Below are 26,486 nucleotides of genomic sequence, written 5' to 3'. Positions count from 1 at the left end.
CATTTTTTAAGACTAGGACATATTTTAAACTTAAAGAACTTCTAAGGGTTCAGTATGATTAAATATGCTGTTTGATAAAGAGGATCCCTCCCATGCATAGTGCCAACCCTGACGCCATCTTTTATCCAATGGAAAAACAAGCAATATCCATCTCTTTAGACATCCATGGCTCATGTGAAGCTAATAAAATCATACAAAAGCTACTTTCAGGGATTTGTACAGAAAATATGCCTTTGCTTCTGATAATCGTGAGTTTCCAGATGCTCCGGCTGATCCACATAAAAAACTTTCAGCATCCCACTGGCACTGTTTGCAAGCTGCTCATGCTAATAGCTGATCACATCCAGTTAGATCTTAATTCAGAAACAACCTTGTTGAAGTAAAAAAAAAATTAAACAAATGTAAAACTAAGGTAGCAAGGAAGAGATTTAGAGCCTGATTCTCCAAGCAAACAAGTTATGCTATTAGATAATTTAGAAGGAAGGTGAGCCGGTATTTCCTTGTGGTAGCATTTATTATTTGTTTAACTAAAGGTCAGGCGAAATAATAAAAAATCTGTTGTCTCAGTCACTACAGCAGCAGATTTCAGGGCTGGGAATTTGCTCAGTTTTAAAGGAAATAAATTCATGTCAACAACCTTTGCCAAGCACTTCTTTTGTCTCTCCCACCCCTCTCTGGGTTGAATGCTGTTGGCCAAACCCTCTTGCCCCACAACTCTAACGTGCAGACTCTGTTTTCCAGGTACCTTCACACAGATGGTCCCTCTACTTTTGGCATCTCTCAGCCTTTTTTCTGTCGCCACTGATTGTAGGAAACAATATCTTCAACTCACTATTCGTTTCCCAAAAGATCTGTGGTAAGCGAGTGGAAAGGCTGGATCTAACCAATCTTGCAGACCTTCCTCCCAGCACCTCTCTCTGATGGAGAGTTCTTGACAATACCGCTCCCCAACCAACCCGTCCCCTCTCTCTCCAAGGCCAGGATCATCAAATCTGTAGCAGCCCCTTTGGTTCTCATTTTAGTTTTGAGAAGTCTTAGCTTTGCTAATCTATTGAGAGCTAAGGAAACCTGTATTTCTCCACTAAGAGCTCCCTCCGCTCCCTGTTTATTCAAGGACATTTTCTCCCATAGTGCCTTAACTTTGCCATTGTGTCATGGTCTAATTACTTCCCTTCTAAGAACTTAATTTCATTTATCTCCTTGGAGTCAGACAGGATCATATCAAATACGTAAACTCAGCTGTGCATGATATTCACATAAACAGCTACCTCCCTCGGTCTGCATACAATTCTTGCTGTATCACAGGCAATCCCACTTAGAAAAGGGAATGTGCATTTGTTAAAGTCACCATTTATTGCCATTACAGAGGCTGCAACGTTTTACTGTGCAAACTCAAGTTATTGCTAACTGAAGCATGCTACAGTTCACTCTGATGAAACTAAAATATTTTTGGATGAAGAATAAATAACCATCTCAGAAGAGTTTGAACGAAGAAGCCTCTGACTGAATTCTAATAGAAGGAAATTGTTTAAACAAGTGTTTGTTTTCTGAAATATAAACAGGTTTCTGGTAATGAACTGTACTGATCCATACAGTGCAGTACAGCTAAAAAAGTCTTTTTTCCCCTTCTCTGTTCTTTATATTCCTGTGCTCTTTGCTAAGTATCTGTCCGGGTTGGTATCTCAAGTGTTGGTACATGTGCCCCATTCCTGGACACGTCACCGTGACATGTTGTGGTTACAGTCAATGGTAATATTACACGGAACAACAATCAGATGACAGGGACTTTTGATGAAATCTTTATTCTCTCTCTGTTACTAATACTGACTACAGAGATCTTGAATGTTGGAATGTTTTCTAACAAACAGGTTGCTTTTTGCAAGTATGCTGCTTTCCTCTCGGAGTGTAAGGAAGAGTGTTTCAGAATACCCAAAATGCATAACAGAAATGACAGAAAAGGTTCATACAAATAAAAGGGAAACAACCTCAACCTAGACAAGTAGAAGGCAATTTCATTTAGTAATGTAACTTTTTTTTTTATTAAATAATTTCAGAATTTTTTTTACATGAAAGCATAAAGAGCATTTGGGGAATTCTTAGAGATATATATTATAAATAATTAGAGCCATCATATCCAACATGCTGTATTAGAGATCATCTAACTCTGCTAGTCAACACATGGAATAAAAAAGTAAGCTTAAATTGAAGGTGCTGTCATTATTATCCCACATGGAGGAGAGCAGAGAATGACACTGCCCGGGGCCCATAACTTGCCCAGAATCGCTGCCGGTGGCACGGTAAAGGTAGGGGATGGCAACTTCAGAAGAACACACAGAAGTGTTCAACAAATGCCAACTTGTCTAGCGGTCTGTCACTAAAAATGAAGTGGATTAATTTCCTTTTCACTCTGTGGAAACCAAAGCAGCCTATTTCAAAATAAATACGTCATCTTCGAGGCCAATTAAATTTTGCAAGCTGTGACCGGGGAGAGAAGAGAGGATCAAAAGTTGGGCTTCACAATGAAAGTTGACTGCAGTCTTAATTACTAAGAGATTTTGGCTTCTCTTGATTGTGCATTCCTCAAGATACAACTCTTTGATGACTGCCTGTTCTGGATCCCCCTTTTTACCTCATGTGTTGTTGTTAAGAGCCTATTACAACCCTTCCTGCAGAGATGGGTTCTTCTAACTTAGGCTATAGCATCTTCTGTTTTTACCACAGGAGAGCCCTGTTTAGTCCCCAGCTGACATTACAAGCACTCACCTGTTAAAATATGCATGGGAAAAAGCAAATAATAAAAGCAAAAAACATAAAGCAGAGACAAACTGATGAGAAAAAGACCTTCTTTGCAATTTGGACAGACACTGATGGCTAAGATAACAATCTTTCCTAGGAAATATCACACCCAAGATCTTACTAAATTTGGGGCAAAGGAAGCAGCATGCCAAGTATAAAGACAAGTCATTACAACTTCAAGACATTTTTTTTACACCAGTTTCATGTGTGTCCCACCCTATACAATTATTTCCTATTGCTTCTTCCTATGTGAGATCACCTTTAAAACAGTAATTAGAGGATGTGTTTGTTTAGAGGAATGCAAATGACTGCTTTGCTTCGGGGCCTGCTTAGCATGTCAAGTTAGCCTGGAACCACACCTGGCTACAAGAATAAAATCATCAGTGAAAAATAAATAGTCTGTGTACAGTTTCATACAGAATGTAACACTTCCCTCCAATGGGGCTCATGCATCATTTAGTGCTTAACACGTTCCCCAGAAGAGGGAAATATCTCAGACAAGCATCAGCACTTAACCATTTGAGGGCAGGCATCCTACTGCAATGATGTCTTCAGCAAGGTGGGACCGTTTCCAGTTCCCAGAAAGGAAGCAAAAAGACTTGATCACCACCTTGACTCCCGGTGAGCTTATTTGCCTTGCCTTTGTCTGACCAAAGAGTTCACAAAGAAACTGGGCTCGCTGCCTAGTTTCATTCTCACCATGGGTTGATCAAACATCTGTGTGCTGCACCACACCACAATATTTAAGCCTGTGCTGGTCCCCTGCTCTGTCAGGCATCCAAGAACAGGTTTTGGTACTAGCTAATTTAAAAAACTCTTATGCAAAATTAAGCTTATGCTATCCCAAGGAGCATCTACCATTCTACCGGACTCAGTTATTTCAGCAATGGCTGTCAGACATGACAGGTTTAGCAGGTCCAAGGGGACAGGAGAAAAGATATCTCAGTGGCTGACTCAGTGCTCTGGAAGAGCTTCCCAAAGGAGAGCAGGAGGGGACACAGTATGTGTCCTGGCAAAGTTATATTGTATTTTTCTACAGAAATTACTATTAAAGGATTTTAGTCCAGGAATGGCCCTCAAGCACTACCACAATCCAAACGATGATTTCTACCAATACCCATGTCCTTGCCACCATCAAATCTGGCAAAAGACCTGTTTCTTCATGAACGCTTTTGCAACAGACCTTAAGAAAACACATCCACCTCTCCACGGGCAGAGAAGGATTTTTTTGTACTTCATTGTTTGCAGTGTTGCAAACACAGTGCCAAAATACCATGGTGAGAGACAGCTATGAACCATGATGGTTAAAGATATTCCTTTGGGGCTGAGATGCACGCACAAATGGATTTATAATATGGTCCATACCACAATGCACGTCACATCAATGATAGCTTGCTCGTAGCAGACAAGTCAGTTGTGTGATGAACCCCATTAACTCCAACCAAAGGAAACAGCAAAAATACTGGAGTTCTTCGTGGGACAACTACGCTTTACACATCCATCCCTACCAAAATAATATGGCTTAGAGCAGCATTACCAGCCAGAGACTGGACAAGAAGGTGTTAAGGTATCTGGTGGGAAGTGGCAGCACTGAAATGGCTTAGCCTTTCCAAAGTCAGAAATACCACACACAAATTACAGAAATCACAGTGTTGTCTACTCAGTGGAGTATGTCTCCTCAGGGTGTTCTTTTCAAGCAGACCGCACCACGGTAAAGGTCAGCATCGTTTACAGACAAATCTATTTTGTGATACATGGCGCACACTGTGCTCTGTACGAGACAACTTACACACAAAACTAGCTTTCTCAGATCGACACAAATCCTTGTGAGCATCTCACTGCAGAACAAGGAGGAACACAAAGTGCTGGTTCAAGGAGCAGATTGCCATGCCCACATCATGTACATTGGGCAAAATGGACCTGGGTCAGCCCATGGTACGAGCACCTGAATCCCCATTCCTCTGCAGCTCTGAGTGCTTATTGATCCCTGTTTGATTTTGTTTTGACTCGGGCAATAAACACTGGGGAGGTTCAAGCCCTTGTCCACGCATTTTCAAATCATTTTTCAGCCATGACTATGACCAGCATCTGGCCTTGAGTCTCAACTGTAAGGATGCACCTTTAATGACATATGGAAACTGCTTCCTCGAGTGCAAGAATGATCTAGCACATAATTTCACTTGGCTTTTTATAGCTTTTAGAGCTTACCTGTAAAATTCCACTAACTATAAAATATTAAAGGCAAATTCGAACAAGCTGCAAGTTTGCAAGGGGGTTCACAGTTCCCATTCGTATTCCTAGCGTTTGACAACACTTCCAGGTTTTTTTCTATTCTAAGTGAGGAGTACAAAAAATGCAGCAGGAATTAACTGTTTGGGAACCTTTTTCAGCATCCAAGTTGGTGAAACTTTTTTCTTGAATCTTTTTGTCTTGTTCCCATATCTCCTCCATCCTCGCTTTCTCCTGGATTACTCAATCATAAAAGCATCCATGTGGCCATGTGTCATGTTTAAATATATTTTCTATTTAGAGTAATGTGCATGTGTTATGCCTCCTAGGAAAGGGTGGATTACTACAAGTGTAATGATTCCAAGTGAGGAGCATTTTTGCTGTGCTATAGGACAAATAAGTCCTATTGGCAGAGCTATGGAAAAGCTTCTGGTCCTACCATTGCAGACCCTATGCAGCTTCTTTGAGCAGCAGTATAATTTCTCAACGTTATCAAAAGTAAAGATGAGAAAGCGTGGGGAAAACTGTTTACAAAACAGCAAGACCAACTGCTCACGATGCTCTGCTTTATTTTTAATACAAGGAAAAGCACAGCACTGCAAAGCAGTTTTTAATTAACTGCTTTCTTCCATCGATACTTTTGGCTCTGTATAACAGTGCCAAGTACTGATATTTACATAACTCAGCAATGGTTACGATTTTGCTTCAAAAATGTTATTTCAGTGGGGCACATGTGGCTACAGGAAGAGGTTCGGGGAAGAGATGCTCTTTTAGGACCCTCAAATGAAAAGTTTAGGCTGGAATAGGCTCAGAAAAATCCTATTTGCTGAGTTTGTTCCTCCACGTTGGAAAAGGAAAACCGTGGCCAGGACCAAGAACAAAAACACAGATGCCAACACTCACAGTGACACCAACATCCCTTAACACCGTCTTCTGCCCCATAGGGTGGCCACAGCACAGGAACAGGCAAGGACTGGCTGAGATTCCTGTGAGGCCAATTAAAAATGCTGTGAGCTCAATTACTTAGTGGGGGGGGTGGGGGGGGGGTGGGGGGGAAGTTAATATACAGGGATTTCCTGAAAACCGTATCCGATACTAACTCCTCCACAACTGTACTGCTACTTGGAAGCATCCACCATGTCTCCTCTGTATTAGTTTTAACCTGCCACAGTTAACTTCTGCTTTCTCCTGTCGTTTGTTTTTTGTTTTTTTTTTTTTTAAATTTCTTTTCATTAATGTTTCAGAGGGGTGATTTCCACCCTGGGGAGTGCAGACCCCTGGGGATCTGTGGGCTTCACAGGGTATGTAATGGATAACTAAAAAAGTAAATCTGTTGTCTGAGAGTTTCAAATTAAATTGCTGCGCAAAAGCTGGCCCTGTCACTGGAAAAAAATTAAAGTACCTGCCTATTCAAAGGGCTGAAAAGCATTATTATAAAGCCATTTCCAGAATAAGCTCTTGGGCTTATACTCTTTCATTTTCCTAAAAACAAAAAACAAATTGCCCACAGCACTCAGGGAGCTGATTCCCCCACCAAAAGCTCTCCTTTTTCCCCATTTCCAGATATTTCATGTCCTTGGCTATAGGTCCCTGCCGTGTCTTGCCCCCACAGCCTTGATGTGCTCCTAAAATCAGCTCTTCCTACCTTTCAATTAATCAAACCTCACAAGGGCACATATTTAATAAATGAAGATAAAATCTGGATTATCACTAGGATTATTACCAAATCGAGCACTCTTTTCAGGATTACCCCATTCTGAAAATGCTTTTTTTTCCCTCCCATCACTCTCCCCATAAATCAGTATGTGCCATGAGAACACTTACAGCTGCAGAGTACACGTGACGAATGACCAAAATATTCTCCAAGTGCCAAAGTGCCAAAGGTTGTTGAAGAACCCTACACAATTCTGCTTAGTAAAAACAGACAGATTACACGAAACAAGTACCTGTATAGGCAGAAAATTAAAGAAACCAGATTTTTTTAAAACATCGAGAAACACACCCACAAGTAAGTCAACAGAAGTAAATCCAGACAAATTCCCAGACAAATGGGAATAATAGAGTATTTTTTGGAAGGAGTATAGGGGATGCTTTTGCAGTTCTAGTGAATAAGCAGAAGATCCCCACAAAGCCTGGCTACCTTTCTAACCACTACGCCTTAGTCAAATCCAGTTATCAAGATCTACGTAGCATAAACAGATAAAATAACACAGCCCAGTCGATACAGAAGGTCAGACCAGGTGAGTGACTTTCTCTTTCCAGAATTAAACACAGAGTTTAAAGAGAGGGCTTGCCTAAACCCGAAGTCTCATCTAAAATGAGCCCAAACTTTTAGGCAGTTCGGGTCCTGATTTTTTCTTGAGAAAGGTGTATTGCTTTTTTACCAAAGAGTCTTAAAGAGGTTTCCAAAATGGTGCAAAACTGAGACCAGCAGCATATTGAGTGGAGTGCTCCCTCTCATATCAGACACATCTCTCTCAAAAGGACGGGAGGGCAGGCTGGCCACCCTCATGCTGAAGGTATTCTCCTTACTTTCCCCAGTGGAGATAAACTGCTCCGTTGGGTGAAGAAGACCTAACATGTAGAGGCTCCTGAGGTGCATATGGCCACAAGCTGACTAAAGCACCTGTGTGTTGTTAACTAAGCTGAACTTGCTACCATTATTTTTCAATTTACCCTTACATGCCACAATCCAAACTGTCCTGACATGTAAATTGAACTAAAAATGCAATCTATACTAAAGAGAGTGTAAACCCTGTATTTTGAAATGCTCCAGGGTATGCATTATTTCTAACCTGCTGCCTTCAGGGAAGCAGAAAGCCAGGGCTGATGCCGAGAAGAATCGAAGTGCTAATGAAGGCAGACCCAGCAACTGGGTCCTGGGAGATAGGAATGACATTATCTTGGTTTGTAGTCCAAGACAACGAAAGACTGGAAGGACATTGATGGACTACATATGACCAGCCCACAAGAGCAGAGAGCAGTCACCTCCCACATGGATGCTGCAGGCATAATTGTGACATAGGAAATTTCATAGCTGACGGTACCAAAACTCATGAGGTCTCCTAATGTCCCCTGATTCCCTGGATAAGGAATTTCATTGGGATCCAGATGCCTCTCCTGTGCAGATGTTTTTAAAAATGTCATTCAAGCCTACCTGAGATATGGACATGACAGAGTCAACACAGGATCAGGTCTCTAAAGCTGATAAGACTTCCCTGTGTGTAAATTGATGCAAAGCACAACCCTCTACACTCATTGACATACCCTTTCTTTTATTTGCTAAATCCTCCAGAAATGGTAATATGTTTACCTATATCAGCTATTCTAGGAGCATATATAGCACTAAAATAAAACAAATCAAATTATGTTAAAATAAAGTGGTATAGGTGTTCCCAGCTTGAATAGTTATTTAACACTCAACTATGGGGAAAGAAAAACAGTGAAAAATTGCCAGAAATACTGACATCAATCTTCCATTTCAAGAGCAATTCAGAGTGATTCCAAATATAGTTGGTCCTATTAAGAAAACAGCTCTCGGGTAAGAGTGCAAACTATGTCATCATAAGAAACAAAATCAGAAACATATGCTTCTAATGAAAGAAGGAATTTTAAACAAAGTCAGCAATTCAGGGTCCTAATAGTATCAAAGCCAAGACGGGAGAAAATCTCTATGTGCCAACCCCATCCTTTTGGGGTGAAGTTTGGTGGTGAACTCTGTACCCGGTCTTTCAGTTTCTAGAAGGAAAACCAACTGAACGTCAGCAGCAAGACCTAGGAGGAGAAAACCCCACTTTGTAAGATGCAAACCACGTTCCCCATCCTCTCACAGAAATGGCCTTTTGGATTCCTTCGTTCCAGCTCTACAGCTACATGGAGGGAGGAGAGGGGACATGGCCGGTCCCTGGCAGATTCCCTTTCTACAGGGTGAATTCTGGCCTCAGCTACAGCAGCCTAAATCAACAGTAACACCATAAAACACTCACTGCTCCCACCCGTCATCCAGACAGAGCGGATATCTCCACGGGAAAGCCAGGATCCTGTGTCTCCTTAGCCATGCTTGAGTTACCAGGGCATGAAGATGGAGTAACTACCTTTGGAAAAGTAAAGCCACATATATAGGCTATGGCCTTTTTTTTTGGTATAGCAATGCAGGAGGCACTGGAAAATGGGAAAGGAGGCTGTGCAGCTCGTCTGCTGTGTATAAAGCCCCGAGTCCACACCACATGACTACACAAGGAAAAACCCCCAGCCCTCATGGGCGATCTCAGCTTAGGCTTTCTTTCCACTTTTGCTTTGGGCTGAGATTCTCAAGGGAGCCTTGAAGAGTCATGTAACCAAGTTCAATGACTTTGAATTTTCCTATTGACTAGAATAGCATTAGATCATATTACCCATGTCTATTTGTTAACAACGAGCGCTCGTTTACCCATGCTGATGCCACATGGTTTGGATGCGTGTTTTGTACACCATAAATGGCAAGGACGATTCCTTCAAGACATAAACACTGCGGGACACACAGCAGCTCCACTCAACAGCAGTTTTCTCACGCGCCCAAAAAACACAGAAGGAAAAGTTTCAAACTTCACCAAAGTTTTCAGCTTCCCTCCCGCCAACCCACTTGCAGCAAACATAAAAGCAGACAGCCATCGCTATTACAGTAACATTTTATCTTTAGAAAGGGAAGAACTGGCATTTATATATATAAATGCCAATAAAAGCTACATCTTTGTGGATCATGCCATATCCACATTTGCTGTGACTCACATAAGACAGCATTTAATAAAATAATGAAAAACCCCCTTCCTCTTTGTTTTCAGTTAGAAAACCCCTATTACCCTTTTTAAGAGCAAAGTTGTGAACAGCCACTGTTTTCTGTTCTAATTACCAAGTTTAGAGCAGACATGGGAGTGACTTTGCTCTGGAGAGATGCTTCTTGACAAAATGTATTATGCCAAATACTGCTGCTGCATGTGGACTCTTCTGCTTTTGGTGGAGGGGGGAAAAAAGTCTTAAACAGCTGAAAAATAACCCCACGCTGATGTGTATTTTTCAAACAAGTATTTCAGCATGAGCTAACTACTGCACTTGGTGCCTGGTCTACCAACGTCTGAATCCGTTCCAGTTGCCTGCAGGGAACGGCTGCTTAGCTGAGGCTGTAAAGACATATATGTGTAAGTCCAAAAAGGTCCCAGTTTAATCCCTGGTGCGTCAGTCAAGATAGAAGATATCACAAAGGTATGAAGATATTTGAAGCAGGCTGTTACTCTATTTGGTGGGAACCAAACAGATTATATATAGAAATTTTGGACTAATCTCAGAAGGAGTCAGTGCTGGTGTGAAAAAACATATCTGGCACACTTCACTGCTATGCACTTTTAGTTTTTGATTCACTATGGAGCTGTAATATATATTAGATTGTTTGCTAATGCTTCCTACCAATATCCCTTCTCAAAGTTATTGAACAAACTTTCAAGAAAAAAGAAATCAATTCTGCTATTTATACTTTCAAATGTCTTCAAAAAAGGGCATATTGTCTCTAAGAAAGCTTGAATTCACCTATGTCTACTTCCCTGGAAAAAAAAAAAAAAATAATGGGGAAGTAAAGGAGGCAATAACATCCCTGTTTAATGTAATGCTCCATAATTTTAATTTGATAAAATATCTGGCAAAGTAAAAGCTAGCTGTCACATATCCTTAGGGAAATTATTTCATAGTCCACTTACAAATACAAATTGTCAGTGTTAAAACTGAGTGATTTCTGCACTTACAGAGGTTTAAGAACTGGGCAATATAGCCAGATGTCTCTGATAGCCAGAGACATAGAAACATAGATGCAATCAAAGAAAATATTAGGCTTTATTTTGAAAACTGATTTGATTAATAGGTTTAAAGTCCTATAGTTGCAGAAGCACAAATCCCTAGTATGGCCACTCTTAATTCAGAATAAAAACAATCTATTCTGATAAGCCAATGCCTTATGAATATAAGGCACAACTAAAAAAATTAGAATTCCCAATTTTTTTAAAAAATCAGTGTTTAATTTGGAAAAAAAATTTTAGCACCATTTCCTTGGTCAAACTGAGCAGTAGGGCAGCCCACAGACTACATGAGTGTCTTGTATTTCTTTCTTTGCTAAAAGACAAAGTCTGTACCTACAGATTTTTTTTTTTTACTTTTTTTTTCCTCAAAACTCCTACTGAGCACAAAGTGTTGTATGAGTTAGCATTATAAGAGTGAATCAATATGTATTACAGATGACAACTGCAGACTTAGTTGGCCAAATACCAATTAATTTATGCAGCTGTCAATTCAGGATATATTGGATCTATTCCAAACACAGAGGTTGCTGTTAGGTTTAACCTGATGCAACTGAAAGTGGGATAGAGTGCGAATATTTTCCCATTTTCTTATGGTCAGAGCCAGCCCCCCTCTGCCAAGCTCTGGTCCAAGGCACCTAGAATCATGACCTTAATGAAACACAAAACGTAATTGTGATTCATCTTCTATAAATGAAAACAGGAGGTAGAAGTTGCCAATGGAGTTGTTTTATATTCACACTGGGGTCACATGTCACAAAAACTGGCCCACCGATAACATTACTGGTCTAATTTCATATAATGGAGGCTGAAAATACATCAACTTGTATTCATAAAGCATTTTCGCATTCAGCTAAGAGCAAACAACTGCTTTGGACAAGGTGTGCTCGTGAAAACTGTCATTTCTGATAAGATTTGGATTTCTACCTTCTTGAACTGACATTTTTGGAATACTTGTTTTTCCTCCCTGTACATTCTGATCCACTTAGAAATGCATATTTGATGATTTCCACAGCAAGTGAGATTAGAGCTCAGATGCAGCTGCATACCTTGAGGACACTTCCAGCTGGCCAGATGAACCCTACCTTGCATTTACTTGTTTTCTTCTACGCTGTGCTTCAAAAATTATAACTCTAATGCACCACGCAGATACTCCAGGGTTTTATGAGTTAATGCCATGGATTTTAATATCATGCAAGTAGGACAAAACAATATCCATTGACGTGCATGGACTGTGCATGTAAATAACTTACCAGTCACTGAAATATGGTGATCTTGTGGTTAGAAACTAACTGGCTCCCAACAGTACATCGCAATAACTTAATACAAAACACTGAATTCCTCCAGTCAATATTTCAAGATTCAGTTAGAGAAGACAGGCAAAAGGCAATATGTCAATAATATTTTGACAAGGACATCTTCACTTTGCTAATGCCATGAGACCTTTAAACAGCCTGTTATACTTTTTCCAAATGAAGGAATTACTTTCATGGAAAAAACCTTAGTATTGTAGAAGATATTCCAGATTATCTGTGAAGAATCTTATGAGAAAAAACAGAAGAATAATTATTTTGCCTAATGAAGCCATGTAGGACTACATCTTCAGCAGCTTTTAGGCACCAACACATCCTTGAAGATCCGGGATGCAAGCACTTGTGAAAATGCTTTTCCTATTGCACCAGGTTTCTGCATAACCCAAAACCCTGCATCCTCTAAATACTACGGTGTAGCGTTGCTTCAAACCAAGCTGTTACAATTTTTACCTCCCCATATCTACTGTGGTTTGGGATAGTCTCACAGCTGCGTGTCCTCCCATGAAAAGACTAACCCACCTTAGCTTCTGTGAGCTCCCTAATCCCAAAACAAAGGCATGTGCTTGCAAATTAGGTAACTCTTAGCTTTAAACATGTGGGTGTAACAAAGACAGACCTATGCATCCAGATATAAAGCTGAGTCATTTATCAAACTGTTAGATCTTGTTAAAGAGTCTGTATGCATCTTAACAATTCTTTCCTCTTAGGTAACAGACAACAGCATATATAATCAGATACTTGTACCGCTGAAACACAATTGTAACCATCTTCCTGAGTAATAAATACTGGAAAATAGGGTATCTATTATCATTCTTCAGCTAGGAGCTCTGAAAGGACCCCAGCTTTGTTATTGCAGCTATGCATAGGATAGGGTCCACATAAAACACACATGTGGCACAGAAGCAGGCTGAAAACACCATTCCGCTAATTTGAAAGCATCCTGGAGCAACTATTTCAGAAAGCAGCTGTTTCTTCCATAACACATTCAATTATTTTCCAAGCCGGAGCTCTGAGCGATGATGTACTTTCATCCCCTCTGACCTGCGCCCTCCTCCCAGCATGGATATGCCATTTTTTGAGTTGACTCAGGGTATGGGGTGACCTTGAAGAAGAACAGTTATGCAAGGGAGATTTGGTAAACCGTCACTCCCAGAAGAGAGGACAGCTGCATTGTCACCCTGCGATTACAGTGAAATGACTTATCACACTATAACCTACTTCAAGGAACACAACTGTCTGCGTCCGCACAGCGTGAAGGCAGCCTGAAACACAGAAATGCCGCACGCCATCGCTAAAGCTATTACGGAGCACACTGCATGTAAATGAAACTGTGTAAGACCAGAGAAGATACAAGGGATTTTGTTTGTGTTTACTATTTCGGAGGGGATTTTTCTCTCTTATTTAATGTATTTTAGGATTTTTAAGATGTCTTGATCTGCTTCCCTACATCTGCTTACATCTAATCTAGCATGAAATACAATCCAGGCAGTCCTGGCTGCAAAGTCTTTCCCTGCGAAGTTTCCAGCATCTCAGTGATCAAAAATGGTGTCAGCTTTGTTTCGGGTTTCACATTTTTTTGACTGGCATGAATTCTTTGCAGCAAAATGAGTTGCTTAACAAGAAGTCAACTACTAGTGCCAAGGCAGAGCTGTCCTGTGCCATAGCCACATATACAGGGTCAGATTCACTTTTGCCTGAAACCCGAGAAGGGCAATTCATCCAGTCTGCATCTCCTTGATTCAGGAGATGAGCTCATGGTCTAAAACTGATGTCAGCCTCCAGGCATGCCCAACCGTCCTCCTGTAGATCCTGGCTCCCTTCCATGCCTAACCTGTCTCCCTAGCAGGGATGCCTGCAGTGGTGCCCAGCAGTAAGGGTGGCTCCAAAGATGGGCACCAGGCACCCAGGTCAGCCCAGCAGATGCATGGGGGCAATGATGAAGTCTATCCATGCGAGAGGCCGACAACTATATTCTTAGAGGTGCCCTACTCTTCCACCACTGACATCAACGTCATTAATAATACCACTGCGTATCACCCCCTAACCAGTAGCCACACGCCTGGGCACCCCGAGCCATCCTTGGGGACTCTCATGGGAGACAGCTTTTGGGATGCCCTGGATTTGCAGTTGGCAGGGCTTTGAGTACGGCCATGCGGGGAGGGCAGAGTCAGCCTTCTGTCACCCCAGCGCAACTGCGATGACATGAGCAAGCCAGGTTTTAACAAGTAAATCTACATAAAAGCTTTCTCTGAAAGGGATTACTTAATATAACAACCAGCTGTCTCTTCAATTCTTGCTGAGGCAGCCTATCTTCTCACCATTATTCACAGAGGGGAAAAAAAAGGGAAAAAAAAAAAGCAGCAAGCCTGTTTTGTCTATAGGGTAAGCAAAGCTTCAGAGAAATAATGTTACCTGACAGACAGAGACACCAAGTGCTTTTTTTATTTTTTTCCTTTCCTAACCATCCCATTCATTTCTCTACAGGAAAAACAGCTCTTACTGCTGGGGTATAAAGAGGTAATTAGTCATTAACCCAATAAACCCCAATCCCACAGCTTTTTGTACAGCAGCTACACAAGCTAATTACCATCACTTTTATGTTAGCACTTATCAACACAGGATCTGCGTGTCTCCTCTTCAGTTCGGCTGGTCCTTTACTCCAGCTGTGTGACCTTGCACAGGAAAATAATTACCATAGGAGAGCACTGGTGGGCACCAGCAGAGCCTCCGGACTTGGACATAGAGCATTGGACCATCCAGGCCTGCAAGGTCTGGATTTTTTGACCCAGAGACAGCCGTGGCTTGAATAGATGGGTCTGTCCCACAAAGTCACTCAGGAACATTACTCTGAATTAATTAAATGCCCAAATTTATGTTAGGGCACATTAAACTTTTGCATGGCCAATTTTATTCAGAATTAATGTAGCCTTTGATTCCGGGTTAAATTGCACAGAAGAATTTAATAAGAGGCAACTAATGGGTTTCAAAACTAAATTTGGATTCATCTTCCTAGAGGCTATCGGGTTAGCCCCGGAGGGATAAGCCCTTACAGAGACAAGAATCTAGGGCAGGGAGGTTTTAGGAGAAGCTTGTCAATGGACTACTGAAAAGGAGCAAAAAGGTACAATTTTTTAAATTACCCTCTTAGTCTTCATGTAAATCTTGAGAAGGGGTGATTTTTCCACATTTGTTTTCAAGGGTGTCCTCTTTAATGTCAGGAATGGCGCTGCCTCCTGGGATGGAGCAAGGGGCCTCTTTGACCATCATCTGATTTATGGGACAGCAGCAACATCCACAATTTCACTTTAGGAAAGCTTTTCATTGCTGGTTTTTGTTTAGTTTTGAGGTGGGTACAGCCCTGACCTCCCAGACTTTGCAGGAGGATGCCTCCCTGCCTCTCTCCCTGCTCCTTATTATAGCAGCAGGTCCTGGCTGTAGGTGCAGGCATATAAGGAGCGAGGCAGCCGCCTGGGCATGAATCACTGCCTGAACACCCAGTTCCCCCGTCTTCCGAGGAAACGGGAATGGAAAGCACCGGCAGAATTTTAGCTGACCTGCTAGAAACAGTTTGATCATGCTGTTTAACAGGAAAAATGGCTTCAGTCTGCGATTAGGCATGGCTCTGATTTGTAATAAGGAATTTAATGGTGCCTCTCCCAGAGGATCTAAGAGAGTAAAGAGGAGGGGGTGAGAGTAGGAGAAACCTAAATAGTTTAGAAATGATTTTTAAAATCCCTGTTCAGCAGACACTAGCTAAAGCAGAGTATGATTCGCTAGCTAAACAGTATTTGCTTAACAAGACACTTATTTGTGCACATTACTCCTATTAAGTAATCAATACACCTGGGTGCAGGGCTACACACAGGTTATTGTTCCTTCACGTTGCTTTGCTCTGACTCAGCACTGAATCTGTACAACTGTGCAGGTATTACCCAGGCAGCTAGAAAGTTTCTTGTGATAAATAGTGGTGTAGCCAAGAAAAAGAAAAAAAATCAGGCATATTTTTCACTGTCTGACTCTTACAAGGTTGAGTTTTTTCTATTTTACTAGAAGCTCAGACTGGTGCTTCTCTGCAGTCCAACTCTTCGCACCACCTACTGCCTTCAGGAACTTGTCTAACAGACAACTCATCTTTCAGCGTGTTCACACCTGCACAATTACCATAAGTGGAAGAAATTTCCTCTATTCTACAGCAAACAATGGAAAGGATTGCATTTACTTTTCTGCTCAAAACCAGGAAACAGTTGCTTTCAGAGCAGGTTATGAAACTCCCAACATCTCAGGTCAGGAGAAATTTGTGCTGTCGGTCCCCACAGCCAGTTAGTTAATAGAGTTGTGACAGTCCTCGTTTAGAGATCCAGTTTTCCTCAAATAGATTCTAAACCATAGCACGTTTTCTTTTGCAAAAGAAATAAATTTTAAAGCCTAAAAATTATGCAGGCCAGCTTCTCACCTGATTTTATGAGACATAATATTTTGCCCTATGCAGGCAGCCAGCACACAATTAGAAGAAATGGCAATCCTTGTGCACCAGCACATCATCCAGGCACTAATTGAAGACATTAAGAAAACTCCCCTCCCGATGCGGTACCAACCACAGGTGACTTTCACCCTGCTCCAAAGCATCCCTGTAGGCCTGAGTTCAGCAAGGTGAGCTCAACCTACTCACTGATTTCACTGGTACGAATTACCATCTAAAATTAGACATATGCTTAAACACCATGTGAGGCTCAGGCTCCTGGTTAACTGCAGACTTAGTCTCTCCCAGCACTGCACTCGACAGCGAGCTCCTTCCCACTCTGTCCCCACCCATCTGAGTCTTCGGGGAATGTTGCCATGGATTTCCACGGGACACAAAAGAGTCCATATTGGAAGAACCCTGTTAAGGTTGCTAGGCGTAAATATTGACTTAACGGCTCTTCCGCCTTTTTTCTTTTTTAAGAACAGATTTGTTGGCCATGGCTGGAAAAATAAAATGCTGGAGTACGCATGATTCACTCTGGCACTCACACAAACATGCAGATCAGTTGGCTGGCAGCTCGCTCCTCTGTTAGCAGAACATCGCTTCTAAAATATGTCATTTTGTTTTGGCAGCAAGAGCGTCCAAGCCCGCAGACAGGGAGATAAAATCTCCTACCTTCCATGTACTCCACATGGGGACCGCTGACCTTCCCCAATACAGAATATTTGATTAATAATACTTCCAACAGCTTTTCAGTTGAGACGCACAGAAGGACTGACAGGATCCTGCAATCCTTTCACACTAAAAGCCCAGCAGCCTCCCTTCTTGGACCCACTCTCCTGGGTCTGCTGACACGAGAAAGGACTGCAAAATGGATTGCAGGTAAAACTTTTTATTCAAAAAGTAGAAGTGAGAGGGGACCCAAGAGGACCCAAGAGGTCACTGGATTCATGCTTTCACCACCAGGTTCTGCTTCCTATAGTACTCCATGCACAGACTTCAACGGTTGGACTCGATGATCTTAAGGGTCTTTTCCAACCTGAATGATTCTATGATTCTATGACTTTTAATCCTGAATTTAAAAAATGGTATTTAAAATACAACTTCAGCACATGACATCATCCAAACCCGTTTCCATATTGACTCTGCCAGATCTGGATGATTTGGCAGGACTGGCAGGGGGACAAACCTCCTCCAGGGCAGCCTGAGGGTACAAAGTATATGTGATACATGTGTGTATCAGCCCTGGACACGGCCAGCACAATCTCTGACTGTCCCTAAAAACCTGCTCACCACACACAGGGGCATGACCAGCTCACCTGAGAGCTGGCAGAGGCTGCAGGGAGTATATTCAGGGTTCCCCAGTAGACTCCCATTTGACATACAACCAGGGGAACTCAAGAAGAGTTGCATTTCACAGCATTCAGCAGATGTCTGCCAGAAAGCAAGTACATCGTCAGGAGGAAGACAAAAATCTAATGATTGAATATAGGAGGAGAGAGTCCAGTATCAGACAAGAGATCCTTCTCTAAAGGATCACAAGGAGTTTTGCTTGCATTTCAGCTAGGCAGGGTGTCTTTTGGGACTTTTATCCTGTTGGAGTTTAAGCACCCCCCAAAGGCATAGTGCAAAACCAGAAAGGGAGACTAGGATCAGCACACGTGCATATTTTTGTTTGCTTTGCATCCACCCTCTGTGGCTCTACAGCTTCCTCTCAGGGAACAGGGACCAATTCCTCCTGCCAGGCAGCCTCTGTGCACATCCCCTTCAGAAGCGGCGGTTCGGTGTGTGGCGCGTTAAGGCTGCGGCACCTCAGAGCCATGCAGGGCAGCCCAGGTCTCTGGCATCCTACCCACTAATGAGACAACACACAAACTAGCCATCCACACTCAGTATTAAGCTACCAGAAACAAAAGCAAGGACACTTAGATACCTTTGGAGCTTAGCAACAGCTGCTCAGGATCTACTCCACCTCTCTCAAATCTAATTTTTACTGAGCTTTTGAAGCAGAGAATTCATAGAACAGAGAAACAGGTTGATATCCCCTCTGCTGGTTTTGGCTGGGATAGAGTTAATTTTCTGTGTAGTAGCTAGTATGGGGCTACGTTTTGGATTTGTGCTGACACCAGTGTTGATAATACAGAGATGTTTTCGTTACTGCTGAGCAGTGCTGACACAGAGCCAAGGCCTTTTCTGCTCCTCACCCCACCCCACCAGTGAGGAGGCTGGGAGTGCACAAGAAGTTGGGAGGGGACACAGCTGGGACAGCTGACCCCAACTGACCAAAGGGCTATTCCATACTGTGTGATGTCATGCTCAGCATATAAAGCTGGGGGAAGAAGTAGGAACAGGGGGGACGTTCGGAGTGATGGCGTTTGTCTTCCCAAGTAACCACTGCATGTGATGGAGCCCCGCTTTCCTGGAGATGGCTGAACACCTGTCTGCAATGGGAAGCAGTGAATGAATCCCTTAGTTTGCTTTTCTTGCATGTGTGGCTTTTGCTTTACCTATTAAACCGTCTTTATCTCAACCCATGAGTTTTCTCACTTTTACTCTTCTGATTCTCTCCCTCATCCCACTGAGGGGGAGTGACTGAGCAGCTGTGTGGTGCTTAGTTGCTGGCTGGGGTTAAACCACGACATCCCCTCTCCTCAACTGTAGGCAGATCCAGTTTGTTATTTTCTAAGCGTTTCCTTGGTGGCACGTACAAATTCAATACTGTGTCTGCTAGCAAAGATGGCTATTTTCAGAATAAATACAATGACATGTAAAGTTTGTATTAGCAACAGCTAAGTAGAAGACATCAGGAGATAAAAAAGGAAAAATCTCTCTTAAGGTTCTAACATGGATAGGACAAGAGACCAAGTAGATCTAATTGTACAAAATTCCAGAATTTTCCATCCATCCACTCTCTCTCCTGCCCTTGCAGCTGGAATAGCACAGCCTGGGTGCTGTCTCCTGGTTTCTCAGGAAATTGTTTGCAGAGAACAGAAACATTTCACAACACAGAAGCCAGAAATAAGCTCAATGATTTCTCTGCTCTACTAGCCTAGGGTCAAGGCTGATGCATGACAATCCTTACTGCATGCCAATATTGCCTCTCTTATACCCACACACAAGTATCAGGGGAAGACCCATATAAAGAAAGGCTGTTTCAAGCTGCCAGTTATTGGCTGTTATTACCTGGTTATGGAGATGGCAAAGGTTGAGCTTTATGACAAGTTCTCAATAACGCTACACAGCAAGCCAGCATGCTGCATTTATCACTGGGTTTACATTGTACTGACTTGATACAGGTCCAGCAATGGGAAGGCAATCGCAACAAATGTTTGTAGCTGTTTGGAGCCCCACTTATGACCCTCCACTCAAAAGGATCCTCTCTGCCTACTGAGTTTGCCCTTGAACCTGCTCCTTTGACTTAGGCTGTCTGAGCATTTAGTTCAGAAGTATCTAGCTAGTTTTAAAGATTTAGGATCAGTTTTGTCACATGGTGCCCAGATGATCAGCCGTCAACTTCTACATGACCAAGAGCTAGGGCAAGAAGTCCCACTAGGGACAGCAGTGCAGCAGGAATCAGAGTGCCCCAGTCCAATGCAGACTTCTATAACATTGTACTATCTTTAATGCAATGAGAAGGTACTGTTAGAAGTTTAAAACAAGTTATGTGGACCAATCCTAAAGTGACCAATCGCTTTCCATTTCCTAGAAAGAAAGTCAAGGGTGATGAGTTCAGATCCAAGTGTCTCCAGTCAGGTGAGATGAATCCCACTTTCAGGGCATAAGATGAAGAAGAGGTAAGGATCAAGCCTCTGATGACTACACTGAATTTGTAGCAATTGTGAGCTGACTTTTTCTTATCCATGTATTCCCGCCACGGTCAGGAAAAAATACACACCATGGACAATGCTGATAAAATAGAAGTTGCACTGCAAAGTCACTTCCAGAAGTGGCAGAAGTACCTCTCCATGGTACAGGCCCCCACCATCTCCTATAACAATCCGTAGCATGCCATTGTTTTAGAGCAGTTAGTATACAGACTGTTTTAAGCACTTGGAAATAATAACCCTGGTCCTGCTCTCTTCAAAGCCAGTGACCCAACTGCTGACATGATTAGTGAATAAGGTCTTTTTAAGGCATCATAGGCTTTACTCCAGCCTAACGCCATTCCTTTCCCACTTTGCAGTCATCTGGTGGTATTAATGCAATAGAAAAGCAGAGCATTTCTGAAAATGATTTCAGCATCATTTAAACTCAGGTGATCTTGTCTGCCTGTGATGGGCTGAACAACCTGTCAGTCACACTTGTCAATCACTGTTCCTGCTCCTTAAAAGCAGGAGTCTAATCAAAACGAAGAAGCAGAATTGAAGGTCTGATACTTACTTTCTCAGAACTGCAATTTCATTCTCTATGCTGCTTTCCTTTCCCTTCAGTGCCTTCTTGGGGATGCACTTGACGGCAAAGAGTTTCCCACTCGCTCTCTCTTCAGCCAAAACAACTTCGGAGAATGCACCCCTGAAAGAAGAAAAGAAAAACATGGGGTTTAAGTGGTGCCTTTCCTTTAGCTGCTGTTAATTGAAACATGACCATTGAATCTAGTTCTTCTAGTGCTTTTTGATAGCTGCTCTTATTAATCACATCAACGGCATTATGAGCACCTTTCCTTGCCTTTACAAATATATCAGACATTCACATTCACAGAATACATTAAAGGCTTACCAAATACAACAATTTTAATAAAGAACCATAGTCCAGCATGAGCAAACTTGAAAATCAGAAAGTACCATTTCCACACACAGGGGCATGGACTGTTGTCCGGCTGCTGCTTTGATGGGTGATGTACTTTCCCCCTTCCTGAAGTTTTAGGATGTTTAACTCACATAGCAGCACAAAGTCCCTAGGACTAAATGATGCACCAGTGCCAGGAGTGCTCCCAGTCCCTCAGTGACCACAAGAGGTCAGGGCCTCCGCTTTGGTCCTCCCTGGCAGCTCAGAGCATCTCCTCACCGTTGGCTCAACCCTGACTCAGACGGGGAAGCAGCGTCAGAATTTCTCTATGTACACAGAGTTATTCCACAACACATTGTTGTGTGTGTAATCGCTAAAGCCAAAGAACTGGATTAAATCACAGGTCCAAATGTCAGCCTTAATAGCAGCCTCTCTACGGTTACCCCAGAGAGGATTACACAAATAAAGAAACTTCATCATTGCAGCCAGTCACTAATTGCCAAGAGTGGGCAGTGCCTCTCCTTCATTAGGTTATTCCATAACAGTGTATTATTTCTTGCACTCTCATTGCTTCCTCCAAAGCATCTGGACCTTTCTGGGGAGAAGCCAGGAAAATGTTACAGTCAGCACTAGATACACTTTTTTCCTGTTCTCACTTTGCTTTCTGAGCATTTGAGCATCATTCAGACACTTCTGGTCTGGATGGACCTTTGCTCTGGCACACTGGGGCCGCTCATGTTCCAGTGCTCATTACTGGTTTAGCAGCGAAGTACTGGGCAAGACAGAGCATTGGCCTGATGAGGAACAGCAAATCTTTGCTCATATTCACCAAAACCCCCTCCCGAAGCACCCGCTTTGTCCAACAGGTATCAGAGCCAAAGACTTGTCTAACCAGATCACAACTGAAGGATTCACCAGCTGAAGGATCATATTTCATTTATACAAAACAAGAAGAGCCAGGACACTTCCCTTCATTTTTTTACCCCCATCAGTAGATTGTTCTGCTCTTCTACATAGCTCTCTGTGAAAAGACCTCAGCAGTGGGCTAAGCAAACCCAACCACGCTCCAGTCTGCTCTTAAAATGTTAATGTTTGATCACAGCCTCATTTGGCTATCACCAACTTTCTCTGACTTTCATTGCCCACAACTGCTGCTTATCTAGATGTTTGTGGATAAACAGAAGCATTTCCTTTCCTGGCCAAGCTCTTCCTTTTTAAGTCATGCACTTCCACGACACAACCAAGCGGCTGTGACCTCACCAACGGTTCCTGAGTTGTGAAACGACCGAATGAATCATTAAGCCAGTGGATAAGTAAAATGAAGAGGCTGCTGCTTTGGAAAGTAAGCGCCTGTTTACCCAGAAAGGCTTTTGTAGCCAGCAGCTGTAGGGAAAAGGTGATGGGAAGTTTAGGAATGGATTAAGAGAGACTTTTGTAAACTGTTACAGCGGATGTTTGACAGCCTGCCCACATGTGGTAGTGACCTTCTGAACCAAGAATGTTTTGCCTCAATTTGGACGGTGCTCCAGACTCTGACCACATTTACGCCATTCTAAGTACAGGATCAATTCATTGTTTTCTGCTTCGTGTATAATCTACCAGGGCACATCACAGCATCACAGGCTCCAATTTGGAGTCCACATAATTGGTCCTAACGGCTTGCGCAATAAAGAAATCAAGCCACCCAAAAGTGTTTTTAAAGACCTATTCTTTGCTTTCCTATTATCAACAGTCCTAGTCATTTGATTCAGCAAATGGGGTTTTCACCCTGACCCTCATGCTTGGGACAGCCAGACCAGAACTGCAATAAAATCCTTTTACTGGAAAGCCCGAAGACCTCTCAGTGCTTATCAGCTTCCATTGCAGACCAGGGTGCTCAGAAACTCACAGGACTGTTATATTTCATGAACCCCTTAAGTCCCATCTGCTTAACCTTTCAACACTGCACTTCACTCCAGCTGTGTCTTGAACAAGCTTTTTGCCTTCAGTTAAATGCTGTTAAAAGCAGCATATTCATACCGGTTGTTTACTGATCACACAACTCTGCCAATGTTTATGATACTATAAAAACACAGAGAGCTCCCATCCCAGTCTGGATTTAGTTGCTGTTCTCAGACAACAAAATAAAGGAAATCCCTTTATATCCCTCTACGCAATAAAGCCAGCTTTGGGAAACACCTCTATTTCAGCTGGCTTCACCATTTTGCTGGATTTCTTTCTCCACTTACCAGGACAGCCATGGGGTTCAATGGTTGGAAATGGCCTTTGTGAATTTAAATGAAATTTTTTCAGGAGCTCCGAGATACTCATAAAAACCAATTCCATATCTCCTTAACAACCATTCTCATTAAAGCATGAAATGAGCTGAACCTCAGCTAAAGTGTTCACTCACATGTCAACCTCTGGCACTGACAGGGCATTTTTTTACATCGAGTTTTATATGAGGCCATGGCATGAAATTGCTGGTGCTGGGAAGAGCCCCTGGGCAATGAGGGGGGAGTGCAGGAGTGGATCTGCCGGGAAGGCAGGACGGAGACGCGAGGCGGTCTGCGCTATCCTGTGCACTACATATGCTCCTGTGTTCGCAGAGCAAGGGGGGGCGGGCAAGCAACAAGGCAATGGACAAAAGAAAGATAAGTGAAGTGCTGGAAGGAAAGAGAAGGGAGGGAACAGATGCAGACAGGGATCAAAGAGTTAAACACAGACTGAGAGGAATGAATGGTATAGGACAAGAAGAAAGAAATGGTAGCAGGAAGCATCAACAAGGAAAAGGCAGCAAAGACATTCCTGGAGTTTGCTGGAGTCGGGGGAGAGTCAGAAATAATAGTCTATAGATAGGAAGAAATTATAATAATTTCAAACATTCAGCTGAATTCATCTACCCTTAACGATCCAGTCCAGCCCCCATTAAACCCCTCTTGACTCACGCATGAATAGATAAATACCAGAGAGAAAGTCAGAAAGACAAGGCTGCTCATTTTCTTGCTAACAGCAATACATCCTACAGCAAATTCTCTGCCTCCTCAAAGAAGTTCCCCAGAACTACCAACCTGGCAGGCTTGCTAAAGAAGATTTCCCCCCCAAAGAATTAATGTGCCCTTTAAAATCAAGACATTGATGAAGGAAGCAATTTATCTCTAAGAATTTATTATGATTCTTTATTGAGGATTAAAGATTTATTGCGTACAAAGTTCTATAAAGATGTTTGGTTTTGGAAAATGTTGCCTTTTACACCATCAAAGTGCCAGAACTTTTTGTCAAAAGGTCATGGCTTCCATTAAGCATCATCAAGCAGTGTTACATGATAAAAAGGAAAAATACAATACAGGAGATGTTGGACAACCAGAATGCTACATGTCTGCAGCTCAGACAGGGCTCTGGATTAAAACCCCACCTCTCCTAGGAGGTACCACATGATGTCTATAATGACACGATGTTCCCACGACCTGCCATTTGCAACCCACATGCCAGTATCATCATGGTCATAGCACTGAGCCAGAAAGAGATTCAGAAACTTCTTGGTCAATCTTATATTTCAAATTATGAGGTTTTATTTGAAATGTCATGCACGGAAAACTACAATCTCTGTGAAGGACACGAGCAAACAGGGATATTTTTTATTCTGTGTAACACTGAGGAAGGTCTTTACTCTGTGAAAATATTTGGGGGAGTTTTTTTTCTCCTACCCCCAGAAAATATGGTCCAAAAATTATTTTTACACTCTGATACAGACTTAAAAAATAGGGAGAAGAGATTAATTGATTAAAAGTTACAATTTTAAAGGTCTCTGCAATGGTGGGGATGTCCCATTCCCTTCAGCTGGGAAACAGGCAACCTTTCCAGCATGCCTGGGGACCCAGCATTCACCTCTCTGAAGAGGGGCTTCAAACCCCTTCAGGAGCTTTCCTCATCCTGCCTGGAGATTATAGCAAACTAATAGAAAAGCATCATGGTTTTGAGGAAATAAGACAGTGGTAGAAATGGGTAAAAGAGAAACTTTTGCAAAATTAAACCACCTAGTTAGCTGCTGAAATATGCGTGTGGCAACTGAACCTATTTTTGAAAGTTTTGACCATGTTATCATTTACCCTAGAGGACACTCTTTCAAACTTCTAATTAAGTCATGGAATAATTTTATGATCTAGATCATTTTTATATGAATTAGGAACAACATAAGAGCAAAAAAGGAGAGGTTAAATGCCTTGATGTGTCACATTGACATAATGGCAAATTCTAGCAGGTGGTTGAGATGTTCTGACTCCTCACCCCTTTGCACACATCTGGACCATGCAGCATTGTATGAGATGTTAATCTTTTATAGTTCTAATGTGTTTAAATTATTTCTCATCCAGTTATTTTCTTTAATCTAGATTTAAAGATTAGGATTTCAAGACTATCATTGGAACACAAATGGCATTCATACCCAAAGAGATTGGATCTTCTATTAGAAAACAACGGCTGCAAGGCTGGGCTATCCTGCAGACCAAAGCAAAATAAAGGCCAAATAACTTTTTCCTTCATCTGTTTGAACTATAATTTAACATGAACACTTAATTTCTGAAATACAATGAACTACATATACTGTGACAGCAAATCTGTTCCTATTCATCAAAAAAAATTGCTGACACAAAAATACTGACAAAACGAAGGCAAAGAGTTGATGGAGGGATAAAACTTAATTTTTTCCATTTGCAGACATCTCCATGTTGAGCAGTTTTCCACTGCATTAGCAGGTGCTCTGTCATACTAAATCAACATAGTCAGGAAACAGATTTCACATCTTCGGGCCATGTATAGCTAATGATCTTAATTATGATACAGTTGGCTTTCTGTGTGTACTTTGCCCTAGCCCAACCATGGAAAAAAGTAGTGAACACTCATGGTTTGAAAAATATACCATGTCCACGGTGAAGATCACTGAGATAGGAGACCAGCCAAATCAACGTAAGACCGACCAAATCAAAGAAGGTAATTTCTGTAGCATGGCTTCAGCAAGCACAAATTCTGCTCCTTGACTCCCCAAAGAAAGGTGGCTTTGAACTGCACTACAAACAGAGGCAAGTATGTAAGAAAAAGTCTTCTCTGGCATTTTCACAGCTTTTCCCATGGACCTCAAGGAGTTAACTGTGGGGTGAGCTCAGT

At 42.2% G+C, this 26,486-nt stretch overlaps 1 protein-coding gene across 5 annotated transcripts in view; it reads right to left on the bottom strand.

Annotated features, from left to right (window-relative positions):
• The window catches only part of CAMK1D (calcium/calmodulin dependent protein kinase ID), a 227,724-nt gene that overhangs the window by 108,785 nt on the left and 92,453 nt on the right, over positions 1-26,486 (bottom strand). For all 5 annotated transcript variants that reach the window (XM_087766361.1, XM_087766363.1, XM_087766364.1 and 2 more), the window contains exon 2: positions 21,000-21,131. In XM_087766361.1, the coding sequence (XP_087622487.1) occupies positions 21,000-21,131 (132 nt within the window). The remainder of the gene's footprint in view (positions 1-20,999; positions 21,132-26,486) is intronic.

The sequence above is a fragment of the Nipponia nippon genome, unplaced genomic scaffold, assembly GCF_047370975.1.
Source record: "Nipponia nippon isolate SJK-2023a ecotype South Korea unplaced genomic scaffold, ASM4737097v1 scaffold_3, whole genome shotgun sequence".
NCBI classification, from domain to species: Eukaryota; Metazoa; Chordata; class Aves; order Pelecaniformes; family Threskiornithidae; genus Nipponia; species Nipponia nippon.
Note: the sequence above shows the minus strand (reverse complement) of the source record. Positions and strands in the feature narration are given on the sequence as shown.